The sequence below is a fragment of the Pyrgilauda ruficollis genome, unplaced genomic scaffold (genome assembly GCF_017590135.1).
Source record: "Pyrgilauda ruficollis isolate IOZ18807 unplaced genomic scaffold, ASM1759013v1 scaffold39, whole genome shotgun sequence".
Taxonomy (NCBI): Eukaryota; Metazoa; Chordata; class Aves; order Passeriformes; family Passeridae; genus Pyrgilauda; species Pyrgilauda ruficollis.
The window spans coordinates 4,400,592-4,427,904 of NW_024525378.1; the positions used below are offsets into that span (position 1 = coordinate 4,400,592).

At 47.3% G+C, this 27,313-nt stretch overlaps 1 protein-coding gene across 1 annotated transcript in view; it reads left to right on the plus strand.

Moving 5' to 3' along the window:
• Window positions 1-107: 107 nt before the first annotated feature.
• The window catches only part of PRDM16 (PR/SET domain 16), a 296,734-nt gene continuing 269,528 nt past the window's right edge, over window positions 108-27,313 (plus strand). Inside the window, exons 1-2 of the mRNA XM_041476600.1 lie at window positions 108-163; window positions 360-486. Of these exons, the coding sequence (XP_041332534.1) occupies window positions 450-486 (37 nt within the window). The 5' untranslated portion in view covers window positions 108-163; window positions 360-449. The remainder of the gene's footprint in view (window positions 164-359; window positions 487-27,313) is intronic.

The following is a 27,313-nucleotide window of genomic DNA, read 5'->3' on the forward strand; positions in this document are numbered from 1 at the left end:
GAAAAAAAAAAAAAAAAAAAAAAAAAAAAAAAAAAAAAAGGAAAGGGAAAAAAAAAAAAAAAAAAAAAAAGACCAAACCAGCCCGATGATGATGAATACATTGGAAAGTTTTTTTGGCCCTGGTGAGGGTGTCAGATTGAATGCTCTGTGCGCATGTGCGAAGGTGTCCAAACTGACAATGCTGGGTTTTTTTTTTTTTTTTTTTTTATTGAGTCGTTCCAAGTCTTGTGAAATAATATTCCCGGCTCCTGAAATAGTGGGCGCTAGAGGTCTGCGTTTGGCATCTGCCGGCGGGAGCCGAGAGACGGAGCGCTGGAGAGAGGGGGGAGAGAGAGAATGCTCTGTGCGCATGTGCGAAGGTGTCCAAACTGACAATGCTGGGGAGATGAAGATAGTGTGTAGCTGCTTCTGGGCTCAAGGAGGAGGAGAGGAATCCACACGCCGACACGATGAGATCCAAGGCGAGGGCGAGAAAACTGCCCAAAAGTAGGTCCTTTCTCTCCCTTCTTCCGCGTACCGGCGGCGGGGCCGGGGGCACGGAGCCGGGCCGGGGGCTGCGCGGGGCTGAGCCCCTCTCGCCCTCCCCGCGGCGGCCGCAGCCCCGCCGCCCGCCCGCCCCTGGGCNGGGGGGGGGGGGAGTGGGAGAAACCCTTCTGGTCTCGGGAACAATTATCGAGGAGAGGGAAGGAAGAGAATTTGTAGCAAAAATGGATCCGCTCTCAGTGAGGGGCTTTGGAGTCGCAGGTCCAGAGGGAAGATCCTGAAGGCAGCTCGGGTGTCCCAGCTGGGGGTTAAGAAGGTCTGGGGGAGGGGAATGTGGGGGAGTGTCTTTAATTTTTAATTTTTTAAAATTTACTTGGGGGTGGAATTGCAGCTCCTAAGTCTCGCGCAGCTTTTTCCCTCCGTCTTCCAGCGGACCCTCTCCCGTTCGTTCTTTCTTTCGAGTCGTTTTTAGCCTGGATTTTCCGAGGAGGAAGGAAAGTGTGGCTTTTGTAGGGAAGAGCGGGTCCTCTCTGCCCCCGCTGCCTCAGAGTCCCGCTGCAAAGGCTCGGGATGGTTCCTCGGTGATTCCCTGTTAGGTTCCGGTGGCAGCGCAGGATTCTGGAGCCCGGGCAGCCAGTCTGTCCTTTCATTATTATTATTATTATTATTATTATTATTATTATTATTACTACTACTACTATTATTTAGTTTCTGTTTCGCTCTGTGCGAAGTATCTGGAGCTGCAGAAGTTCCAGCGCACTCTGTGCCCCGCTGGAAACTCCGCTCGTAGCGCTCGGAAAAGGCTCGGGCGAGCAGCGCTACCCGCTCCCGTTCCTCGCGTGGGTTTCCACGGGAGCCCCGGGGGGGACCTGGGGCCGCTCAGAGCCGGGCATGGGGCGGGGGGATCCCCGCAGGTGATGGAGAGCAGTCCCCCCTGCAAAGCCCTTTGGGGTTCAGCCTCTCCCCGCGGCTGCCGAGGGGTCACGGGCGCTCCAGCGCTCCCGCACGTGGGCTCCGAGGTTGATTTTGTCGTTCAAGTTCGTCATTTCGGAGCCTTTCCAGGCCGCCAAGGTCAGCGAGGGCCGGTGCCGCCCCCGGGATGAGCCGCGGTCCCCCCTTCCCGGGGAGGACACCCCCGTTCCAGGGGGGACCCTTCTCCAAAGCCAGCGCGGCTCCTGGGGCCACTTTTCCTCACAAAGTCGCTTTGTCGCCGGGTTTGTCGCCGGCCCCGAGCTCCGGCCGCCGTTCCTGTTTTGCGGCCGCCACGCAGCAGCCCCAGGCCCCGCGGTTCACCTTGGTGTCGCGACATTTTCCATCGCGATCCAGGAAGGTCCCCCTGTCCCCAAAGCGTGTCCGTGTGTCCCCCGAACACCTCCCTCGGCTCTGCGGGCACCAGCGCTGCTCGGGGCGGGATGGGTGACCCTTTAGGTGGTCAATATTGTCATTCCATCGCTGGGGAGTTCTAAGGGAAGTTCATTAAATTAATCCAGGGATTTTATTTTACTTTAATTTATTTTTTCAATAAACACTCGTTTTAAGCGTCCCCGTTCAAATAATAACTTTTTTAAAAGTCGTCAGTTATTGGTTTAGATTGTTAAAGTGAGGAATGATTTTCAGAGCTCTCTTCGCTGGAAAAGCGAAGTTCAATGGTTAAATAAGGTGGAATATTTCACTTTTACTTTTATTTTCTTTCTTATTTTTTTTTTTCCTCTCCTCTCTTTCTCTTTCTTTTCACTTCTTGAAAAGGCCCCGGGTTTTTTTGCAGATGTGCCCCGGCGGGTTCAGTGCGGGTTTTTACAGATGTGTCCCCGCTGGGTGCGATGCGGATCCGGCCGCGTTTGAGCGCGGGTGGGACCTTCCACGCTCCCGCCGTGAGCTCTAGCGAGCTCCTGCAGCTGAAGGGCTAAAAGATTTTCGGTGCCTGGGTATCTCAAGAGCTCGGGGAAGAGCTGAGAGCTCCGCGGCCGGGAGCGAGCCCTTCCCGGCGGCCGGAGCCGCGGCCGCGAGCGCGCCTGGAAGCGCCTGCTCGGAGGCTGAGCCCTGATTAAAATCAGGTGTTTAATACAATACAAGGCCCAACGGTTTATGGGGTTTCAGGCGAGGATTTTTTAGGGATCACAGTTCAAAACAGTAGTCCAGAGCTAAGGTTTCAATATCCCAGGAGTATTTATTTGCCAAACAGATTAAACACGGACACGAGTGTGGGATCTCGTTGTATTTTCTCCGGCGAGGTAGCCACAACTTCTTTCACCGCACGGGACCCCGCAGGTCCCTTCCCAGCTCGCTTTTCTGGCTGCTGCAGCCCCGGGAGCGGCTGTGGGTGCTGGGAGAGCCCGCACGGCCGCCGAGCCGGGCGAGGCAGCGGCACGCGAGGCTTTAAAAACACGCTGTGCTGGAAAATTTCATTTCATTGGACAATATTTTAAGCAGATGTGAGGCACCGCTGGGAATTCGACAATATTACCTGTCTGGGAAAAGGGGCGAACTCTTGTGCGCTGGGGTGGGAGCGGAATTCTCGGCGGTTTCAGCGCCACTCACACCGGGAGAGCGGCAGGTACCGGGGGCAGCGGAGCTGAACCGGAGCCGGGGATGGTTCTCGCTCGCTCCGTGGCTCCCGGCCGGGCTGGGAGCCTTTAGAAACGGCTGTAAATCAAAAGACGGGGCTCGCTCAGGGTGCGGGGAGGCGCAGCAGCCCCGGGGGTGCCGGCGCCCAGGTGAGCGCTGCCCCCGCATCCCCCGCAGGACCGGGCTGTGCCCCGCGGCTCCGGGGGCTCGGCCACCCGCAGCCTCGAAGGGGATCAGCGGGACGGGCAGGTAGAAGGCCACGCCGTGTCCCCGGCGCCAAGGGCCTCGTCCTTCCGCGAGAAAATAAAATCTGGGGAGAAGGCTCTGCAGCAGCCGGGGTCTCGCTGCTGCTGGCAGAGGGAGGATGCAGAGGAGGTGAACTACACAGGAGTTGGGCGCTGCACGCTTAAAGCGAATTCGTTTCCTTTCGAAATCCCTGAATTTCAGAGTACAACTACAACACCAAGCTGCACGCGGCAGGGCAGGATAGCAGGCTCTTGAATAAATGCTCGTGCTGGCAAAAGGTGGTTGATATTTCTGCAGCTCCGTTTGTTTTCGCTGTTAGGAACAGGACGGAGGAACATTTTGGGGCCGGAGTTTTCAGGCAGCGCTGGTGCATCCTCCGGGCAGGCTGGATTGGCAGGAAAATGGTTGTGAACCCAGCCCTGCCGTGCCCGGCACCGCTTCCTCGGTTTCAGGCTTCGCCTTCGAGGAGAGAACAGGCTTCCAGTTTACCGATATTTTATTAATTTTATTTTAATTAAGGCTGAAGAGACAGTGAAGGGGAAAGGGAGAGGGAGAGGAGCGAGGAGAACTGGAGCCCAAGCGCCACTTCCCGGCGCATGGCTCCGTTTGTGCTCCCACAGACGCTTCCAAAGCTGCAACGCACGGACGAGGAAAATTTATGGCGCTTTGGGGCTTTCAGATTTTTTTCCCCATCTCCAAAGCTCTCCCTCTGCCCTGTCCCTACCCAGAGCCCCGGGGGCGGACATCGGGGAGCGGAGGGAGGCAGCGCTGTGCCCGACCCGCTCCCCTGCCCTCGGTGACCGGGATGTCCCCAAAGCTCTCCCGAGGGCGGCCGCGGGTGCGGAGCCCCGCGCAGGTGCGGGGCCGCCGCCGCCGGGTCCCCACCGTGGCTGGGTCCCCCCCTGTCCTGCCCCGGATCTGTTCAATTAGGCAATTAGAGATGCGGGGCAGAGAAGGGGGGGGGTGTGGGGGGTTTATCCGCTAATTAAGATGATGCGTAATTAGCGCTTCAACAAAAATCGCCGAGGATTTGAGATCACTTTACTCTTAATTTATTTTTTCTTCCCCCCACCCCCCAAAATCTACAAATGTAATGTATCAATTCCCCCACTCGTCCCGCGTGGGTTATTTGGGAAAAAGCACAGAGGGAACAACTGCAGGGCACGTCCTCTCCTTGGCCTGGGCAGGAACTTGGCAAACGGGGGCACCGAGCTGGGGCTTTGACGAGGGGCACTGGCTGCTCTCACCCGCAGAGCAGCAGCTCCGAGGTGCCAAAGTGCTGCTGGAGACGCAGGGATCGGAGATTGGGGTCCGGCCCTGGCTGCCGGCAGTGCTCCTGGGTGTCCGAGCAGCTCGGATGAGGTGCGTGTGATGCCCATCCACGTGTGCTCACATCACGGGGCACTGGCGGGTCTGCGCAGAAATATGAGTTTATAAAGTGCGTCAGAGAAAAGCACGTTATCCCAAATTCGCCGAATTCCCGACTTCACTGAATTCCCGTTTCCTGTAAAACCTCCGTGCCGGTGCAAGACGCGTCTGTCTGTGCAGAGGCGTTTGTCTGTCGGACTGGCAGCACACATACAAAGGTCTTAAAACACGCATTAAAATCACAGCTACTGTACGGTCACGACCCAGAATGTTCTGTGCAGAAATCGGAGTGAATCTGTACTTTATGTTTAGTTTTTTAACTCGACCACCTAAACCTGCTTTATTTTTAGGCTTTGCACTGAGGCTGATGTGTGAGTTCAGGGATGGCAGAGGAGGTCTTTAATGAGCTGGGGGGATAAAAATAAACCCAACATTTTCCTGAGGGCTGCTATTAAAAATACCTGGGAAAGACACTGATGTCGGGAAAGCACTGAATTGCCTTTTTGCCCGATTTTAGGCACATATTAGCGGGGTCAGAAAACCCCGAGGGGAGCAGGGGTGGGAAGAGCCGGCCGGGATGAAGCGCAGCGCACCTGAAGCGCGCACGATCCCCGCTCCCTCGCAGGCAAAAAGCGAGGCAGGAGCTTGGATTTCACCCCACGGCAGCTCTGTAATTCATCGCTACCGCTCGCTGCAATGATACCCCGGCTCCTCGGGCGGCTGGGAGCGTTTCACGAGCGGGGAATTCTGCCGGGATTCTCCGGCAGGTTCCACCTGCCCGCCGGGCTGCGGGCTCCGCTCCCTGGAGGGAATGCCTCGGGAATCTCCTGTGCCGCAGGGAAATCTCCTGTGCCGCCGGGAAATCGCCTCTCCAGGCACGGCTGAGCTCCTTCGTGTCTGCAAAGCAGCCGGAGATTCTCGCAAGGAAAGGCCCTGTTGAGTGAGAAGTGTTATTATTGTGATTATGGCTATGATTATTACGGCTTACGTGGTTTATAAAAGCTCGGTGCTGTTTAATACGGTGCTTTAAAGACAAAGGCCTGAGAAGTTTGCAAACATGAAGGAGGTGAGGCTCAGGAGCCACCTGGATGGTGGGGAACGAGTTGTGATCCTCCGGCAGGGCTGGGGAAGGGAGGAGGTGTGTGCCCACTCCTGGTGGCAGGATCAGGAGGAGAATCCACATTTTTCAGAGCTGTTTTTGCCCTTCTACCTGTAAAATTTCCACTCTCTCTGGTTATTATTATTTCCCCCGCATCTTGATGCATTAAAACTTCAGCTGTGTGAAATTGTTTAGTGGAAGAAAAAGCTGCATTCCCAAGCCAGACCCTTCCTGTGGCACAGAGCTGATAGCACCTGGGATTATTTGTGCCCTCCGTGGGCCAGGACAAGCTCAGGCTTTGTTTCCACAACTTGCTGCCTCTCCCTTATTACTGGATGTGTTTATTTTCCCCCCCCAGTTAAGGATTATTTAAATGACAAACTCCGACTTCGAGCGACTCCAAACGCTAAGGGGAAACACCCAAATCTTGGCTGAGCAATGATTTTCTCGTGCTATTTCCCAAAAGATAGCGTTCATCCCAGGGGGGTGAGAGCCCAGCACATCAATAAATGCATGGCCACAGTGCCTGTCTGCAGCTGGGGATGGACACATCCGAAGAAGGGGATGTGCAAATACATTTGTTCCACTCTGGGTAACAGCCTGTTGATATGGCATCCCCCTCCAAAATTCCTTCTGGGCTTTCTGATCTTAAATACACTTTTAATATATTTTTTCTCTTTTTTTTTCTTCTTTTTTTTTTTTTTAATTTTTTTTCTGAAAGAATTTCAGTCCAGGGATGTTGGAGTGGAAAAGATCTACGACCTTATTATTTCTTTTCTTTTCCTAATGGATTTTCATGCATCAGCGCTACCTCCTCACGGCTGTTTATTTTCATTTTTATTGCAGTTGGGTTTGCCTTGTGCACCGTCCAAATCCGTAACGGAGTGTCCCTGTCCCGTGGAGGATTTCTTCCTCCTCTTCCTTCCCTGAGTGATGGCACCTTCTTTGCTCATAAAAATGAAATATGACTTTCATCCCTGCACTAAGTGTGCATCATGCTTCTGAATGCTCATACCCTGAATAAGGAGATTTTTTACCTTTGGGTTGTTTTTTTCCCCTATAATTGGGAAGTAATTTCCCTGCAGCAAGGGATGTCTTGGTGGATAGGTTTGGAAAATTAACTCCTTTTTCATGGATTTCAGTGTTTCCCTGTGCAGAGGTGTGCAGGACAGTGGGAGGAAGGAAAGTTTCTGTTAAGAGGGTGACTGAACTTTCAGCATGTGCCCTAAAAGAGGTGTTTTACCCAAATTTATAAAAAATAGCTAATAAGGTGGGGTTTTCTGTACCACTGAACCCACTTTTGTGCTGCAAACGAGGCCACTGGTCCTCTTGGGGAGACATTTGCCAGGTGAAAATGGACTGAGACAGCCAAATTATTTCCAGTAGGCCACAGAATAGTGCTCCCATCATGGTAAATCTTGGTCTGCGCCGAGCTGGTGTGGAAAGACTTTGTCTTCTCTTCACCATTCCCTTTTTGGAATTATATTAGGGACAAGAGTGGGGTGGCTGCACCACAGCCCTCCCCAAAGCAGGGCTGTACAGGGACCGGGGGTGAAGTGTCAGCCCAAGAGAAACCAGGTGCTGATTAATTTTTGCCTCGATGGTTTTACATCTTTCAGGTGTTTTGCTTTAAGGTCCGGTTTGGGAGGTGGGTTTTTGTTTTTTTTTGGGTTGTTTTTTTTTTTTTTTTTTTTTTTGCTGCTCTGTTGTTCTTGGCTTGGGAACTCTCCCAGCAGAGCCCTGAGACACAATGCCCTGGCCTCAGCTATTGGGATCAATTTAGCCATCATTACCAGATAACGCTGTCAGCCCGTTTGAGATCCATATTTGTTTAATAGTTAATGTTCTGGACAAAATACAGAGGGCTGGGGAGAAGTCAAACTGCCCTGAATGCTCTGCTTATTTTATATCCACTATAACTATTTTTGTCCATGAAAATTGGCTTAATTATATCAATGGAATGTTTCTTTTTCAATTCTGTAGGCAATTAGTCCATCTTGCTGGCTGCAATTTATTTTAATAAAAAAATAAACCAGTGGCGTGTTCAGTTCCTCATCCCCTGGGGACAAATGCGATTGGTGTGTTTAATTTCATTAACTACAATGCGGCCTACTGGAAAAATGTATAAAATCAGCTTTATACAGCTTAAACACTGGCATTTGAAACAAATCATTACTGCATTAGCTGTCACCCTGGTAATTCTAGAATCCAAGACAAAAATATTATAGCTGTTTTTATAACCCTCTGCAAATACACTGTTAAAATAATTTGTAATCATTTTTTAAACATGGCCTGATGTTTTCAGTTAAAATATCTTATCACCACCAGAGAAGGGTGGCTATTCATTATCACATGGAGGCTTTATTGAATGATTCATGGGTTGCTTCCCCAGCAGAAAATCCCCTCCTGTCTGCCTGAAGCTCCCTGGTTTGGAGATGGACTCTCAGCACTCAGGGTTTTTTTTGAACCAAATTTATGTTGCTCCAGATGTAATTCCAGGGCAAGTGCAAGGAGCAGTTTCATCAGCAGTATAGATAAGGAATATTCAAAAATTCAGCTTTTTTCTTCCATGACACCCAGTGGGGAACATCCTAAACGAGCTCTGAGTGTTCCTTTGGGCTCTGAGGTGGAAGGGAAGAGCTGAGGCTGTGCCCATCCCATTCTGAGTTCCCAAAATCAGCCCTCAGTCCTGATTCTGGGAGGTTCAGCCCAGCCCAGCCCATCTGAACCCAAATCCTCAACACACACAGATCCTGCCTGAAGATCCCTGGTTTGGAGATGGACTCTCAGCACTCAGGGTTTTTTTTGAACCAAATTTATGTTGCTCCAGTTGTAATTCCAGTTTTGGGAGGGCAAGTGCAAGGAGCAGTTTCATTAGCAGTGTAGATGAGGAATATTCAAAAATTCAGCTTTTTTCTTCCATGACACCCAGTGGGGAACATCCTAAACCAGCTCTGAGTGCTCTTTTGGGCTCTGAGGTGGAAGGGAAGAGCTGAGGCTGTGCCCATCCCATTCTGAGTTCCCAAAATCAGCCCTCAGTCCTGATTCTGGGAGGTTCAGCCCAGCCCAGCCCATCTGAACCCAAATCCTCAACAGATCCTGGCACTTTGGTTCACACTGTACCCCCTCACTCCACCTGGGTGTTTTTCAGATGCCACTATCCAGCCACAAAACTGCTCTTTTTGATTTTAAAATGAATCTTTTCCCTGTGTAAGAGCACCTAGGGCTGGTTTAAGAGATGTGTAACCCATGACTGAGGCTGGGCACAGCACCCGTGCCTGATCTGAGCTTAAACTGCTAAAACTCAGGATTCCTTTTTTAAATGCAAGGCCAGATCCCCAACTCATGTAAATCAGCATCAACATCAATGAACCTAATTTTCACCAGCTGAGGACACGGCCCCAGAGATTTGTGTGCATGTGCATAATAAAATATACAAATATGGGTCTATAACTGCTTTAAGGGGGTTCACTTTCAGCCTCTGCAGATCAATATCTGCTGCAGAAATGCAGCTTGGCTCGGGTTGGTTTTTCTCCTTAACTTAAGGAATGATCAATTCTATAACCTCAGCATTTTTTAGACAGATTGCTATTTTCTGAAGTGGCAAGGACTTCCTTTCCAGGGGAGTAATCCACAGAGGATGGGCCACACTGGACATGAGCCATCTGCTCCCTTGCACGCACTCAGCTTTATTTATTTCTTCTCCCTTCCCCTGCTGTCATAACCAGTAGTTCATTTTCTTTCCCTATCTTTAACTTTACAGCAGCGGCACCTTGTTGGAAGTGATACCAATTTATTGTTTTATTGGTGTGGCAGGGCAGGAGAAAAATCAGCTTTATTTCCTACTCAGGATGAAATCACTTCAGGGGGACTAAAGAAGCTCAGGGCAGTTTCTCTCCTGGGTCTGGAGGGCACAGAGTGGCTGTAGAGGGTTGATTCTTACAAAATACCACCTAAACCCATGAAGAGGAAGGTGAAGAAGAAGGACTGGTTTCTGCCTTAAAACCTCTATCTTTTCTTATATATATTACTATATTCTAAACCCTTAAACTCTATGTTTTCCACCATGTGATATATTCAAGCCACACACCCATAATTCCAGTTTTATCATTCAATTTTGGAAGCTTTCTCCACGGCCTCAGGTCAATGCAGTGTTCTCTTGTCAGCACAGAAAATCTCAAACTCTCAGCAGCCAAGGTTCCAACACTGGAGGATTGGGATTGGGATCACAGCTCTCTCTTGGTTGCCTGGGCTCTGTGGTGTGGCAGGAAAACTGCAGGATGAGAGGGAAAAAAGAGACTTTTCTGTCATTGCCACGAGCAGATTTACCTGAGTTTAGGCTCAGGATTAGGCTGGGACCAACTCCAGGCAAGGACTGGCCCCCAGCTCCAGGGCTGAGTTTCTTCTCTTTCTCTGGGTTCAGGATTTGTTGGCTGGAAAGAAATGCAGGAAGTTTGACTCAAAGTTTTGCTCTGAACTTGGAAAAGTTGCAGAATGGAGCACTGGTGGAATGGGGGCAGCTCCCGTGCCCTGTTATTACAACAAAACCAACTTGGAGCACACTGAAACAACATTACCTGCTCCAGGATGCAGGAAAAGCAGGAATTTGGCATTTCATTGAGCTGACAAAGTAACTTTTCCAGCTTAAAAAAATAATTTACCCTCAGCTGCTCCATCTGTGACATGGGAGGGATGCACTCTATGATTTCTGGACCAGCAATGCCTCATTAATCACCTTTGTGCTGGTCCAGCTCCCACCGAGGTCCTTGGGATGATTTTGTCGAATTTCCTGCAGCAGATTTTTCCTTTTTTTTTTTTGCAAGTTTCATATTTGGCTTAAAAATCTTTCATTCCATCTCAGACACTAATAAAAAAAAGCTTTTGTTTACTTGTAGTCTGGCATTTTCTTTGCTTTCAGGACAGTGTTTAGTGTTTTTTATTTCATGGCAAATGGACCTTTTGGGCTCAATCATGTAAATGAATTTTTAAATGGCTGTGCTGCGAGTTCATGTAGTATAAAATCGCTCCACCATTTATTTTTTCTGTTTATAGAAAAGGACTGGTTTCATTTTATATTTTATTGCCTCAATGTGAAATAAAGAACCTGCACGACTTGCGAGTGATCATATATTTTATTTCAGAATTATCACATAGGGATAAAATAAATTTCAATCCCTACATGGCACAATAGGCAGATTTAAAAGGAGTTGATACCTCATGGAGAACTTTGAAAAGCCCTTTGCTCAGCAACAGTTCTGCTCATGTATCCCATATAGGAGAATAAAACCAGATCTTGGTTACTTTGGGAGTTCTTAAACGTTTCCTGCTAGAATTCCCTGCAAATCTTTATCCAGGGAAAGTCCAGGACAGAATTTGGTCCTTTGTCCTCTGATAGTGTTTATTAGGGAGGGATTTTCTCAGGTGAACCTGCAGGAAATCCAAGTTATCTGCACTGGTGTCCTCAAGGAAATGCCTGAGGAGCTACTGATGCTCCCTCACACATTCAGACATTCCTGCTTTTCCACACAGATACAATATTTGCTCAGTTGAGACCTTTTAGGTGATTCTAGTGCTTCCTGAAGTAATTTACTTCAGGGCTTTATGATTATTGGTATAAAAAATAGGTGCACCTGTGAAGCAAAGAGACACCAACCTGTGAAAACCCCCAGAGATTCCCTGCTGGACTCCACAGCTGCTCCAGCAGCAGGTGGGTGATGCAGATGTTCCACGTTTCCAAGTGTGGTTTTCATTTCCTCTCTTAACTCACTCTTGGCTTTTTAAGCCCCATTTCAGCTAAAGAAGCATTTTTGGGTGGCTCTGGAGAGAGCATGGGTGTCCCCAAGGTTGGTGGCACCAACATCATCTCCAGCCACAGCCAGAGAGACAATTCCCAGCTAAATATTGATTTTTGGAGCAGCAGTATCTGTTGCAGTACATCAGGGGAAGGAGCCTGAGTTTAACACCCAGCTATAAATCTATTTTTGCCCAATGCACAGTAATCAAACAGGGTTTTTTTATTATTAAATATCATGGTTTAGCAGTTTGGGAAACAAGTCTGGAGGCATTAACCAGAGAAAGACCTGCTGCAGAATTAATTCCACTCAGCACCTCCTTGGTGTTCCTTTGGCTGTGATATCCAGGGGATTTGTGTTGTATTTCTGTTATATTTGTGTGATATTGGAGAATTTGGCTTTTCAGGCCAGCAATAAGGATCTGCAGGCAGGGCTGGGGGAGCTGAGCTTCTGGTGGGTCAGTGGCTCAGCCCCAACCCAAACCTGGAGAAAAAGCACAGAGAAATGGCCCTGCCCACCTCCCTGCCTGAGAATTCCTGTTTTTTTACTGCAGAATCCAGAGCTTTGGGAAATGAGGTGGGGGCAAAGTGAAATAGTGGCAGATTCCTGGAGCCCTGCTTTGCTCTGAGCCCTCTTTTCTCTCCCTGTGAAAATCCCGAGGGTGTAACAGGGCAAACTGAGGCTTGTGTCCAACTCAACAGCAGCAACTGGGAATTCCAGGATGGAATTTTTCCTTTCCCCCTGTGCAGCTCTTCAGGGCCTTGAGGGAACCTTCCCCATGGCTGGGCAGCATCAAAATCTCACTGCTGGGAGCCCCAAACCTTGATGGTTCCTGGTGGTCTTCCCATGGACTTTGGAGCAGGTTCTGGAGGCCCTGGAATCTTTGGGATATCCATGGTGTTTCCAAATAAAGAGTTTTTCCTTCTGTCTAGGTCCCTGTGCAGCTCTGGTTAATGATTAACCACCAAGGGGCTGGGGTAAGATGGATTTATCTCCATGGAAAAAAATCAGCCCTGCCTTTGTCTCCACTTCTAAAGTTCTTCTGGTGTGATTTGGCTTTTAAATATTTGTAAATGTGCTTGGTTTTGTTTTTTTTTTTTTTTTTTTTTTTTTTTAATCTACAATTTGTAGAGTTCTGTGAGATTTTTTAGGGATTGGAATCAGATTTGGCAGTAAAGGGTTCAGTTGCAAATTCATAGGTGATCTTAAAATTTCATTTGACATAAAAGAAAACTCTTTGCAATGGAAAAGTAAGAGCCTGGATTCTATTTGAAATGACATCTCCACTTGCAATTTTTTTTTTCTTTTTTTTTTTAATCTGCAATTTGTAGAGTTCTGTACCTGATTCTTCTCAAATATCCCAGAGTAATGTGTATTTCTGCCCCCTCAGAATCTCAGAATCCCAGAGTTAGTGTGATGATCCCATTCCAAGGCAATGTTTTGGTAATTGAAGACTAAAGAGACAGCCTGGAGGACTTCCATGTCAATATATATATTTTATATCTCTATTTCTAGTTCAGAGTCACAAGTTATAATTCTGCAAGGAGTTTTGCTCTTGTTTACAGAGGAAGATTCTTAATTTTCCTTTTTAATTTTTTCGACATGACATGTTTAAAATGAGAAAAAACCCCCAAAACAGCCCAGTACCAACCTGCTGATGTATCTATGCAGAGGTTAAATATTGGCAGAGTGGCCATTTAGATCCTTGTACCTCAGTGCTTGCATTAGAACAAAAAAAAAAAACCCCAACAACCAGCACTCTTGAAAAATTACTGAATTCTCCTTGCAGTGTCGGGTTCCAAGATAATGATGTGTCTGTGTGTGAAAATATTAAATTGCAATAACATGCAGAGTGAGTGGCTTTCTGAATGGGGTATTCAGTTCACAGCTTGGACTATACATAAAGCTAGTGAGTGACAGAATACAAATGGTGTCATAAAACATCAGGGGAATTTAGAGCCAGCCTCAATCTTTTTGATCTATATTCTATCTGTGGAGCTCTCCCCATCTATCTTTAGTTAATGAAACAGTTAAACAGATTTAATTATTTATCACTGTTTAATGTCAGGAGTTATCAAAACAGATTACACTTCCCCCCACACACTTCAAGGTATTAGAAGGACTCTCAATGTCTTCAGAGAAGTCTGGGATGTTTCCTGTGCACAGACAGTGCTTTAAAACAGGTTTTTAAATGTTTTTAAGCCCCAATTGTTTGGTGACAGCAGTTGCTGAGTTTCCTTCGCTGAGAACAACTTTATTCCTGCAACTTGGCTTGTTTCTTACACAAACTGCTTTTATTATTCCCAGAAACCAGAGAGAAATGAGAATTCTGTTTCACTTGAGATGAGGAACGGAACAGAATGGGATAGGTCTGGAAGGGTGGCAGTGACAGGGCCCAAAACGAGAGACACACTGAAAAATCACCCAAATCACTGCAAAATCTTCTATGTTCTTCCTCTGCACCCCAAAATCAGCCCCAGCAGCTTTAGACAGCTCTGTTAACCATCGTGTCTCACTGTGGGACACGTGTTCTTGTGGCTTCCCATTGTCCATTCTTTCATGTGTGGATGCGTACAAAACATTTCAGGGAATTTCTGATCAGGCCCTGGATCCCCTCTGGAATGCTCCTACCTGTGGGTCTGGTGTTTCCAGGGAGGAAATTTCAGCCTTGCCACCCCCAGGAGGAAATTTCAGCCTTGCCACCCCCAGGAGGACACCAGTGTTGATTGTCCCTTCCCAAGGCCGGCCTAAGCTGCTGAAAGCCCCCGTTTGTTCCTCAGTCTCATCTGCTCATTGCAGCCTTTGGGATCCCCCTCAGCCCGACCACCTGGGTCTCCTCTATTGGCAGCTTTGATAAGAAATCATTCTTCTCCACCTAAGCTCTCCCTTTCCCCGTGGTTTTAAATTGCTCCCCAGCCCTGACAGACTAGCCTCGTTCAAAGGCAAGCCTGGAGGAGGCTGCTGCTTCCACTCAGGCCCGGGACTCCATTACCAGAGGCCTGAATCCTGTGGGGACCTCTGGGGACACTCACTCCCCTCCTGGGCCCAGCAGACAGAGTGCGGCATTGTGAGCGCAAAGGGCAGGGGGATAAAGGAATCCAGCTTGGCTTTTCCCTCACAAAGAGACCTCAATACTTTTGTTCAGAGGAGGGAAATGGAATAATGCTGCTGGGTTTGCTCCCAAAGCCACCGGCAGCTTCACGCCCAGAGGGCTCGGGCCTGGGGCAGAGCTGGCTGCCAGGGGAGAGGACTTTGCACGTGAAATGAGATTAAAAGGCCTCTCCGTGCCAACACCTGAAAGATTTTGGGCCTTGCCAGAAGAATCAAAGGCGCCAGACTGGGGTAACCCCCCTGTGCTGCAGGGATGGGCAGGAAAACCCAGCTGCTGGAAACCCAACCCTTCCTCCATGCCAGGAGGGCACCGGGGTTAGGGGCTGCTCCAGGTACCTCAGGGAGGAGCCATTCCTGGGCAACCAAGTGACGTCCTTTATTTCTTAGGTGTCCTGCCCTAAAACCCTTCCAGCTGCACAGAACTCCCTGGGATTTCCTTTATCTTTTAGGTGATCTACCCTAAAACCCTTCCAGCTGCACAGAACTCCCTGGGATTTCCTTTATCTTTTAGGTGATCTGCCCTAAAACCCCTTCAGATACAAAGAACTCCCTGAGATGTCCTTTATCTTTTAGGTGTCCTGCCCCAAAACCCTTCCAGCTGCACAGAACTCCCTGGGATGTCCTCTATCTTTTAGGTCACCTGTCCTAAAACCCTTTCAGCTGCACAGAACTCCCTGGGATGTCCTCTATCTTTTAGGTCACCTGTCCTAAAACCCTTTCAGCTGCACAGAACTCCCTGGGATGTCCTCTATCTTTTAGGTCACCTGTCCTAAAACCCTTTCAGCTGCACAGAACTCCCTGGGCAGTGGGATCCCACTTGGTTTTGGGTGTGAGAGATGGTTTTGTGTTGTAGACATCAGTGTTGAGCTAAGTTTGGAAGAATGTACACATCTAAAGCCCAAAATTGTTGTTTGAAATGTGGGAGTTTTGACATTCGGATTGAAGTGAAGGTCAAAAATAATAAAAGCAGAAAGGTTTGGGTTCAAAGGGACTTTAAAGATCTTCTAGTTCCAAATCACTGACAAGGGCAGGGACAATTTCTACTATCCCAGGCTGCTCCAAGTTCCATGTTTGGACACTTCCAGGGATCCAGGGGCAGCCACAGCTTCTCTGGGCACCCTGTGCTAGGGCCCCACCACCCTCACAGGGAACAATTCCTTCTGTATATCTGACATAAATTTCCTCTCTTTCGGTTCAAAAATGATACCTAAATTTTCCTCTATGATACCTAATGATAAATTTTTCCTCTATGATGCCTTATTTTTCCTCAAAAATGATACCTTTAATTTTTCCTGGACCTGCCCAGTGGAAACCTGTTCCTCTCTTCAGCTCTTGCAGTGCTGTGAGCACAAAGAGGCTGCAGCTCCCAGGGCCAGGTGGCACAGATGGCTCTGCCAGAGGTCACTCCTGTGGCCAAACCCTCTCCTTGTGTCACAGGGCCATCATTTATGACACCCTACTTGCCTCAGCGGGAGGAAAATCGGAGCCCATAGCGTCATATTAAAAATATTGATAAATTATTGATTATCATTTAGCCCAGCCTTCAGATGTGATGAAGTGGTGGCTGTAAGTGCCCTGAGTGCTGTGGGGTGGGAGGGGATGTGGCTGTGCAGGCAGATTTCATTTGGGAAGTACAGGCCTGGCTGTGTTTCAGCAGTCAGGTGCTGACACAGACTCCTGATGCTCCCATGGATTTTTGCTGCTGCTGTCAGGTGATAGTTCCTAAAATATTTGAGTAAAATGCTGTCTCAAATAGGATCTTTCAGTATTTTTGGGTCTTAAACCCACAGAGCTGTGTCCCAGGGCAATCTCCTGGGAGGTGAGGGCAGAGGGGACAGATGATGACACCTCTAGAGGGCAACAGGAGAGAATATCTAAAATTGGGGGGTTTTTCTGAATGAATTTTATCTTCACAATTATTATAGGAGCAGCTTCCGGCAAAAGGAGTTGTTGGAAGCCAAGTGCTGGAATTTTGCACCATGGGATAAATAGAAATAAAATAAAGCCTGAATGGCTTTGCAGGAGGGGACAGGTGGGAGATTCCAGCAGTGGAAATGAACTCTGAGAGTGGTTTTGCAGTTGCAGGAAAAGCCCAGGTTCCAGCCCTGTACCTTGGCCTAAACACTGTAAAGATTCACAATAACAGAAATTAGAATTAAAATGAATGAGTGGCTAAAATGAGATCTATCACACTTTGCTGGCAACAAATCCATTTTTTTTAAAGAGTATTCTTTTGCTTAGCTCATATCATAGAAAATAGCTGTTAAAACATTAATTACTTTAATTCCAGCCATCATTAATTTTGAGGCATTATTTTATCCCTTGTTGAACTCCAAACCTATTCAGCTGTGCAAACTTTTGTACAGAGGGGGAAGCAAATTTGTGAAAAGACAAAATTATCTCACTAAGGACCTAAAATTCAGACATTTATTGCTGCTATTTCTTGGTTTAATTTCTTGTTTCTCTCCTTCAAGTAAGGAGCAGGAACGATTTTGGTGTTCCCACACTGGGAGAGGGAAGGAGCTGGAACTGCTGCTGAGGGATTTTTATTAAAACCTTGGAAAAAACCCCACAAACCACCTCAAAACCCCTCACTGCCATGATCCAAAGGGATCCTCTACACTTCACCTGGATAAAAACCCTAGGAGAACCAAAGCCAGGTGGAGGCAGGGCAGATTTCCTGGGAGAGGGGAGGGGAAGTGCTGCTGTTTCCATGTCAGGATGCTGGGCTGGGATGTGCTTTGGTCAGAGGTTGGGCTTTATGACCTTTTCCAGCCTTAATGATGCCATGATTTAATTGCCCTTGGTGTGGGGTGGAGGGGCTGGCACAGCTCCTTCCCCTCCATCCCTGCAGCCACCCTGGGTTCAGCCCAACCTCCTTGTTCCACAGGGAATATTTCCCAATTTTTTCCTTTGCTGCAAGAGCACTGTGGGAGTGACTTCCAGCACAGATTTTCTGTAGGATGAACACATTTGGATAATTTGGAGGAGTTTGAGCCCTCAGCACTCACCAGAAGCAAGAGCCAAAGCTTCAGGAGTTTCCCCCTTCACTTGCGGTGCGAGTTTCCCCTTTGATTAAACAAATGATTCTTTGCCTAATTTGTCTATGTTGGCTATTTTTTTTTTTTTTTATGAAACATGCACTTAATTAAGTAAGAGAAATACAGAAACATGTTTATTCTTGAGATTTATGCGAAAAATGAGAACCCCACTGAAATTTCCAGTAGTGAAGCAATTAAGTAATGGAATTCCACAGTATAAACATGGTATAATTCAACTATAAAACCGATGTCTAAGTAATGTTAATGAGCTGACTTGAAGCTACAAGGGCTCAAAAAGTTCAGTCACAGATGAAAATGGAATTTGTTCTCAATTATAAGTGAAAGAAAGTTGGTTTGAATGAGGGATAGGTTCCAGCTGGAACCCCCAGATAACTTCCCCACGGTTTGGGCTGACAGGTTGCAGAATTTGCAGTGGGTTGTTTAAATCTTTGTCACAGTAACTACTGAAAAATTCTATTTTTTGTGCTGTAACACAGAGCTGAGAGCCACAACTCAGGGATTGTGTCTGTGGGAAGCAGCTCAGACCAGACTGATGCTACAGCAAAGCTCTAGCTTGAAAGCTGACAAAATGTGGGGGTTTATTTCAACTTGAACTTCCAGTTTGTATTGAAATTTGGCAAAAGCTGGAGCAAACCTTGTAGCTGGCAAGTTTAATCCCTGTTTTCTGTAGAATCATCCCCCCCGAGCCAGTGGAAGCATCAGGAGGACAAAATGAATGAGGGCTCTCAATGGCACCTTCCGAGAAGTGAATTTTGCTTGTTCCATGTTTCCTTCCCTGCTAATCCTAGCCTGACTTTTTTTCCCCTTTTAAATTCCTATCTATTTTGGTAAATCCCTTTTTCCAGAGCATTAATGAAGCAGTTTGCTGGGGGGGTTGTGTGCACAGAGCTCAGGGTCACTCTGCCAACCCCAGCCTTGCCTGTTCCAGTGTTTTTGGCCATGTCCCGGGGGCTTCCCCTGCTCCCCACACTCCATTTTCTTTTCTTCTCCTATTCCACTTCAGAATGTTGTTTCTGCCACCTTCTCAGCCCAGTAAATAGCACGCTGAAGATTTATGGGGTTTAAACTTTTAATGCCATAACAGGTTTTATATATTTTTCACGGCATTATTCAGACGTGTGATGTTATGGTTTAGCTCAAATTCTGGTGCAACTGCTCCGAGCAGCTCCTTCCTTGTGGGCAGCTCCTCTTTGCCAAACTCTATTTGCACTTGCTCCAGAGGAGGAGGGAAGGAATGTTCCATAAATGTTGCACGGGATTAAAGGATGGAGACTCGGAGCCTGGAGGAAACACCAACCACAATTTGCCTTTGAGAAGTGTCTGTGCTTCCTTCTCCTTCCTTCTCCTTCCTTCTTCTTCCTTCTCCTTCCTTCTGCTTCCATCTCCTTCCTTCTCCTTCCTTCCCCTTCCCTCTCCCAGCTTTCCCAGCCCAAATGGGGTGTGGGGTGATGCTGTCAGAGCTGGGGGAGGATGGGGAAGCAAGGACCTCTCAGGGGTGCTGGGCAGTGGGGCATTAATGGGGTATTTTGGGTGGATGTGGGGGTTTTGACTTGGTTGTTTCCGTGTTGAAACCCCCTCTGTCTCCAGCAGGTGCTGCACCCCCAGAATGGTTCTGAACACCTTCAGCACCAGGTTTTGGGATGTGGCACCTTGGTCAGCCTCACTCAGAGTTAGGGATAGTCCCTCTGGTGATGGAAAGGTTTTCATCCCAAAAATCCATAGGAAAATTCACAGGAGGAGTTGAACAACACAGAATGCTGAGGAGGGCAGAACTCCCTGCTCATTTTGGGGAAAGTCTTGCTCTCTTCTCTCACATTTTCCCTGTTGAACACCAGACTATTAAAAAGAAAGAAAACAACAAAAAAAACCCCCCACTCCACCTAAAATGAATTAATTGAGGGGCACATCTGCTTGCCTTGGGTTCTTTTCCCAGTGATCCTAATTCTGTGGAGTTTCATGAGTTTATAAAACATTAACTACTTCGACAAGAACAACAAACATTGTTCCCTCCCCACACAGCTCCCAAACCCAGCTACCAGATGGACCCAGCACCCAGCAAGGGAATATAAATTTTGATGGAGAGAGCCTTGGTGTTCTGGGTATTAAAGTGTGTGCCTTGGGAAATGCAGCACAGTAGATGTGTGTGTTTGTGCTGAGTGGTGTCTTTGTCTTTCATCTATAAAAACACTAATTAAAATATAATGTAAAAACCTGCAGCAGGTCTGGGTGTGCTGCTAAGGTAAATAAAAATGAAACAAAAGGTGTGTATATATATCTATGCATGTTAGGTCATTAAAGGTGCATTGTTAAACTGCTGTGTGCCCCAATTTCCGAATTAAAAGCTGAACAGAAACACATCTGGAGTGGGGCACGAAATTCCGAGTTCTGCATTGAGTCCTTGGTTTATTTGCCAGGAATTGTTGTGTGGGGAGAGCTCCTGGAACCCCACATCCCAACCCCCCTTTTCCAGCCCCTCCTGTGGCCAGCACCGGCCCTGGCAGCTTTAGCCCAAGGCTGGAGCTGAGCTCCAGATGCTGCTGCTGCTGCCTGGGGTGTCCAGGCTCTTTTAACCACTCCAAACCTGAGCCAGCCTGGAAAATTAACTGGACTGTGTAATGAGGGAAGGGGATGAGCTGTCAAGCAGTTCAGACCGATCCTGTGCAGTTTAAAATGGGGAATATCACATTTAAACCTGGGTTATTTGGTGTTCTTTCATCCAAAGGGAAAGAAGTCATGTCTTTCATGACATAAATCAGCAAAAGAGGGGTTTGAATTTAGTGTGTGGCCTCCCTTAGGCTCCTGGAGCCCTTCAGGTGGCCCTGGGACAGTGGGACTGTCCCCTCCAGGGCTGCAGGGGGTGCCCCACATCTGGGGTGTTCCCCTCTGGATGGAGCACACACCTGGAATGCCTCAGGCAATTCCCAGCACTGAATTCTCTGAAATTCAGCTCTGAAACCTCTGCCAGAACAGGTCCCCTGCACAGGGCACAGCCTGGTGCTGCAGTTTAGGAACTTCCCCCTGGAAAGTGGAAGGATGGTTCCTCAGGGAGAGTCAGGATGGGAGCAGGCTGGAGTTGGGAGCAAAGCAGAGTTTCCTCCTTGAGCAGGAAATTCGTGATGCCTTGAGGTGACCATGGGGTTCTGGGTGTTTCCCCTTGTCCACTCAGGGTCCCAGAGCAGCTCTTTGGAAGGTCTAATCCAAAGTCCATCAGGAACTGTGAAGATCTTTCCATTGGATTCATGGAATCATGGAATCACAGGCTGGTTTGGGCTGGGAGGAATGTTAAAGCTCATCTCATTGGAGCTCCCTGCCATGGTCAGGGACACCTTCCACTGTCCCAGGTGGCTCCAAGCCCCATCCAACCTGGCCTTGGACACTTCCAGGGATCCAGGGCAGCAACAGCTTCTCTGGACACCCTCACAGGGAAGAATTCCTTCCCAATATCCACCTAAACTTCCCTTCTTTCAGCTTGAGCCCATTCAAGTTTCTCCCCACCCTCACAGGGAAGAATTCCTTCCCAATATCCACCTAAACATCCTCTCTTTTAGCTTGAATCCATTCAAGCTCCTCCCCACCCTCACAGGGAAGAATTTCTTCTCAATATCCACCTAAACTTCCCCTCTTCCAGTTTGAACCCATTCCTCCTTGTCCAGGCTCTCCAGAGCCCGTTTCTGGCTTCCCTGGGGCCCCTTTGAGTCCTGGAAGGTGCTGTGAGGTCTCCACACAACCTCCTCTTCTCCAGGATGAACAACCCCAGTTCTCAGCCTGAGAACTTTGATTCACCCAGTTCTGCATTTGTTCCTCGGTGTGTGAGTGGAACAACTCCTCCCTGGCACTATTGGCCTTATTAATAAATATCTTCCTGGGCAGAGATCCAAGGTTGAAGGTCTCTGGTACAATGGAGGTTACAAAAGGTCCCCTTATCACCACTGGATTACTTTAAAGGTGTTTAAGTCCCCTCCAGAATCTTCTCCTGCTCTTCCTGGCACAGTAACAGCCACCTTGGTAAAGAGAGAGGGGAAAAAAAAATAATAAAATCATAAAATCTCTCTTTGTGCCACTCTCCCCCTGAAGAAAAAGCTGAACATCTGATTTAGGTTTGCTGAAATAACAACAGATGTTTATCTTGTATTGTATGGCACATGGCACTACATCCCATAAACCCCCTCCTGCAGCTTAAACCCGAGTTTCTGCTCCCTCATTTGGACACTTGCAGGCTTTGTGCTCTTTCTGAAATGTTTTCATTTCTCTGGAGCTTAATCTGCTACCAAAGTATTTGTAAGTATCACGTTATAAAGCGTGAAATGAGGAATAGCAAAGGAGATTTTCAATACTTCCTTCCCCTAAGCACAGCTACTTACCTGCAGCCCCAAAGAATGGCAAAATTGTGCAAACTTGCTGCAGTCTTTCATTAAGAAGAATCCACTCGATGTGTGGGGTTGGGAACAGATCAATAGAGGAAAAAATCCTGTCTTGGGAAAGCAAAAGCTGGGAGGAGAAATGTAAGGGGAAAAAAAAATATCAGTTTTTCTAGGGCTTGTAAAAAGTGAAATATTTTCACTTTTAAAGTTTACATTTATTTTACTGTGAAAAGAGTGAACGCCTGCAGTGGGTGTATTTTTATATATATTTATACTCTCTCTATTTAGGTTATATAGAGACTTAATTCCACTCATTGCAACTGCAGAAAATTCTGCTCCTTCAGAGAAATGGCAATTTTCATCCAGAATTAAACTGTGACTGTTTGTGAGTGAAAATAAATGAAAGAATAAATTCAGGAAGAATTTCTTCATGGAAAGGGCTGTCAGGGGAAGAATTTCTTCATGGGAAGGGAGGTTTGGAATCCCCCAGGAAGGACTGGAGGTGGCACTCAGTGCCCTGAGCTGGGGACAAGGTGGGCATTGGTCACAGGTTGGACTGGATGGTCCTGGATGGATTTTCCAGGTGGTTCCAGGATTGTTGGTGCAGTAGAAGCTGAATCCTGGCTTGGGCAGGGACATTGTGTGGGTCACGAGGTGTTTCAGGTGACAGCACAGCAGAGATGGACAAGAGGCGTCTGAGGAAATTAATGTTAGGGGAAAAAGCAAAATGGGAACATCCTGATCCTGCACAGCCTCATCCCCATCTTCAGCTGAGACAGATTTTGAATATTTTTGGACATTTTCTAGGTATTTCTGAGCTCCACTGATCCGTGAATGTTGTGGCTTCTCCGTTAGCATTCTCTCTGAAACGTGGTTTATTTTATGTTTGAACAAACGCAGCCCTCCTTTGTTTCCTCCGCTGAATTCTTTATTTATTATTTCCTAAAATGATTTGATTTTCCCCCTCCTTCCCGACACATCTGATTGCAATAAACTGATACAAAATAGAACCAAGAAACAAAAGGCTGAACATGCTGATAATGTACATTTGGTTTGTATTTATCGTTTTAAGATGTGTTTTAATTGGTTCACTACCAACATCCTGTAACTTTCAGTCAGACAGAGGAGAAACCTGTTTCATTTTAAAGTCAGTTAATTCCTTCCCTCTTTCAGCTGGGAGCAGTGGGGAAGGCCCTACTGTAGTATCTCCAAATTTAATTTCATTATAACGTTTAAAAAAAAAAAAAAGGATTAGAGTACATTTGGTTTGTGATTCTCCCCTGGATTTCATCGTGAAATGGGATTTTAAGAACGACACAAAATGTGTTTGGGTACGTTCATGAATAATTTCTAATGAAAAAATGCAGCTATAAACCTCAAAATAAACAGTTTTCTTCTTATCCCAGAAGCTTAATCTGCTTAGTTTAATGAGGAGAAAGTGGAAAGGTGACAGAAATGCCACCTTGGAGCACTTACCTACAGCAGAATTGGAGACAATGGCGTAAAGGTGCAACAACCTTTATTAAAAAAAGAGAGAAAAGTGGGAATTGAGGAAAAAGGGGTTGGAAGAGCAGCTCCCACATCCCATAAACAGCAGCACCTCGCTGGGTCTGCCAGGAACTTGCTGTTCAAAGCTACAACGTTTCCCTGCTCAGAGAATTCTGCAGAGACTCCGAGTTCATGGCTGAGAATTCGAGTTCTGAGGTTGGAGCCTCCTGACAGCTCTGCATGCACCAAACAGGAAAATTCATTTGGGGAAGTCTTGCTGAGCAGGAGCTCACCCTGGAGAACCTCAGCATGGTCCCTCTTGCCCCTGCTCAGGCCACTGGCACAGTTACCTTGGATTTCAAGCTCCAAACTGGAATTAGTTTTCATAAATATTTTACATTTTAGAAGGTACAAGTGTCCTTTTGCCCCTGCTGAAATCAGAGCTAATTAAAGCAGTGCAAGTATTTCTATTTTCCACCTCACTGCAGCAAATTTTATGAAAAATCCTGGCTTTGTTTCATCCACGACTGTTCCAAACCCTGGATTTAAACCCACCTGGCAGCCTTGGTCCTGCTGGGATTTAAATGGGATCCATGAGCACATTGAGGTCACAGTGAGGATGATGAGGATGGTGAGGATGATGAGGTTTGAATCTCTGTGGGTGACAGCTTTTGGGTGATTCCACAGCCAGCTCTGCCTCACAGAAGTGACACTTTCACACCAGCTCTCCCCTCCATGGGAAAAAGGTGTCCCCAGCACCTCTGCTGGGTGATAAGGAAAGTTTTTGTTGCTGTGGTGAAGCTGTTTCATGTGGTCAGTCTGAATCAAGAAGTGTGTTAACAGAAGTGGTGAGCTGGTGGAATTACCTGGAAGCTTTCCTGGCTTGGTGTCACACACTTGGGGACCTGCAGGAGCTGCCAGAGCCCAGAGAGGGGCACGGACAACCTCGGGGTCAGGGTGGGTCATGGAGATCCAGGGGGTGCTTGGAATCAGCCCTAAAAGATTTTTACCCCAAAACGCAGAAGTTTAGCAGGTTAAAAAATAAAACATTCTTGAAAAGAAGTTTTTCTCTCTTTGAGGCAGGTGAGGAGTTGGTGATGGAGATCCAGGGGGTGCTTAGAATCAGCCCTAGAAGCTTTTCCTCCCAAAACTGAGCAGTTTTGAAGGTTAAAAAAGAAAATCTTGAGAAGAAGTTTTTCTGGTTTTGAGGCAGGTGAGTGTGGACGATGGAGATCCATGGGGTGCTTGGAATCAGCCCTGGAAGTTCTTTTTTCCCCCCAAATCTGAGCAGTTGGGAAGGTTAAAAAATAAAGTATTGAAAATAAGTTTTTCTGTCTTTGAGGCAGGTGAGGAGCTGGTGATGGAGGTCCAGGGGGTGCTTAGAATCAGACCTAAAAGTTTTTTTTCCCCCCCAAACGGAGCAGTTTGGAAGGTTAAAAAATAAAACCTTCTTGAAAAGAAGTTTTTCTGTCTTCGAGGCGGGCGAGGAGTTGGACCCTCTTCAGGAAAACTTATGGAAACTTTTGTTTCAATGAACGCTGCGGAGTTTCCCTTTTCCACTTGGCTCCTGGAAAGGTGGGGAGGGGGAAAGATGGAAAAAGCTTCAATGTTTTTCCCTGGCCAGTTTGGGTCACAAAGAGAACTGGGAAGTTTCTTTTCCCAGCAAAGCCCTTGCTGGAAGCCTCTGTCCAGCTCTGCCAGGCTGAGCCCTAAATCTGTGGCATGGGAGATGCCAGCTCACCTGGGCATTTTTGAGGAGAACTTCTGAGATTTTGCACAAGTGAGAGGTGCAAAAGCAGGGAGGGAGAAGCATTCATGGCTGAGTGAGAAATTGAGGGCAAATATTGCACCAGTGTGGTGAGGAGAGTGACTCCAGGAAGGAGTGATCCCTCAGGCACTGGGCTGACAGTATAAATAGCTCTGGATGCTTTAAAACAAATACAGAATCATTTATTTAGCTCAGCACTCTGGAGCTTTGCCAAGGCTGTGCTAATTATATTGTATCTTGTTTTTATCATCTCTGTTACAAACGATTTCTTGTGCCAAAATGTCTGGACTCAGCTTCTCTCCCAGTATCCCGTTCCCGCTTTAGGTTTCTGTCCATCTTCTCGGTTTTTGTTGAGTTTTCCAGTTTCTGGAAAAAAAATCTCAGTTGTCACCTTGTGCCACAGCAATCTGCTGGGGCAAATTCCCTAAAAATCGGGAAGAAAAGGGAAAAAAAAAGGTGATTAAAGTGCACCGTGATGCCAACACACTCTGCTGTGCATCCCTCTGGGTCTGCAGGAGGTGTTTGCCCTTTCAGAAGTTTCCACGAGGTTTTCTGTGCCTGGAAATCTTGCAAAGAGCAGCTGCACCCCGAAGGAAAAAGGGATTTTCTGCTGGGATGTTCAGTGAAGAGGTGATGCAGGCAAAGGAGGGGGTTTGGGGTTTGCAGAACTGGGAGGGAGAAGAGCTGCAGCGATGGGAGATAAGAATAAAGAGGATGCAGAGGGTGCTCAGATGCAAAAGGAGAATAAGGGGAAAAAGGTAGCTGGGACAAAAGGGGTCAAAAGGGCACAGAAAATAAGAAGTGGAGCAGAGGGGGGAGAGTTTCCATGCTGCTCAGATAAAGACAGAGATCAGTTTAAAACACTCCCAGAACAAAGCTCAGAAATGATAACATTTTATAATTCCGAGGACGAGGCGATTCAGATTGAATTTTTTTTTTTTATATTTAGTGAAACTTTTCCCCTTGAACAGAAGAGTTTCATCATTGCAGAGGGTGCTCGGTCTAAGGGGGTTCTGGACATCAATCCTGCTGCACCCACAGCTCAGGGGGGCAGGAAGGAGCTGGGGCAGGGGGTTGCCAAGGGCAGGGGACCCTCAGGGCGGCTCAGGACCCTCAGAGCAGCTCAGGGACCCTCAGAGTGACTCAGAGACCCCCAGAGGAGCTCAGGGACCCTCAGGGTGGCTCAAGGATCTTTTTTTTTTTTTTTTTTTTTTTTCCTCCTTGTGGGTTTTTGCTTTCTTCTGAAGAACAAAAAAGTAACTTCCCATGCAGATCTGGCCTGTGTGGGACAAGGACTCTTTTGAACTATTTTCCATACTGTCCCTATTCAAAAGAATCTTCTTGCAGCTTCCTGAGGAGCCCTGACAATGTTCCATTTGGGGAAAGACATGGGGAGAACAGGATTACAACTGGGCAGAGCACACTGAGGCATTCCTGAGGGAAATCCTGCTCTGTTCCCTGCCCAGTGGTGAAACAGAGCTGAACACTGAAATTCTCATAGTGTTCATTCAGCTGGATGTGTGTAATAGAATTATTCTTCCTTATTATTCGTTATTGTTGTGCTTTCTATCACCAGAGAATGTGCAATTCCCGCTCAGCCTGAGGCCCCTGATGCCAAAAGTCATGTCCAGAGTGGGAAAGATCCCAAGTTAAAGCTGGTCAGAAGCCCTCTGGCACGTTTTCCACGTAAACATCTCAAATGTATGGTTTCCTCAGCGAAGATATTAAGTCTGCTCCTATTTTAAACAAAGCCTATTTTTAATGCTCTAGATGGAAATAAATAAAAATACAACATGCTGGCATTTCCTTCCCATAGGATCTGGACATCTGGGGGGTTGTGCTTTGCCAGTTCTCCCCTGAAAAAATGTGTGTGCAGAAGGAGCACAAAAGTGATTTAGCTCTGGGGCAGGAGGTGAAGCTCTGTGGGAAGCTGAGGAAAAGGTGACAGAGTGAACACAGTGCAAATAAAA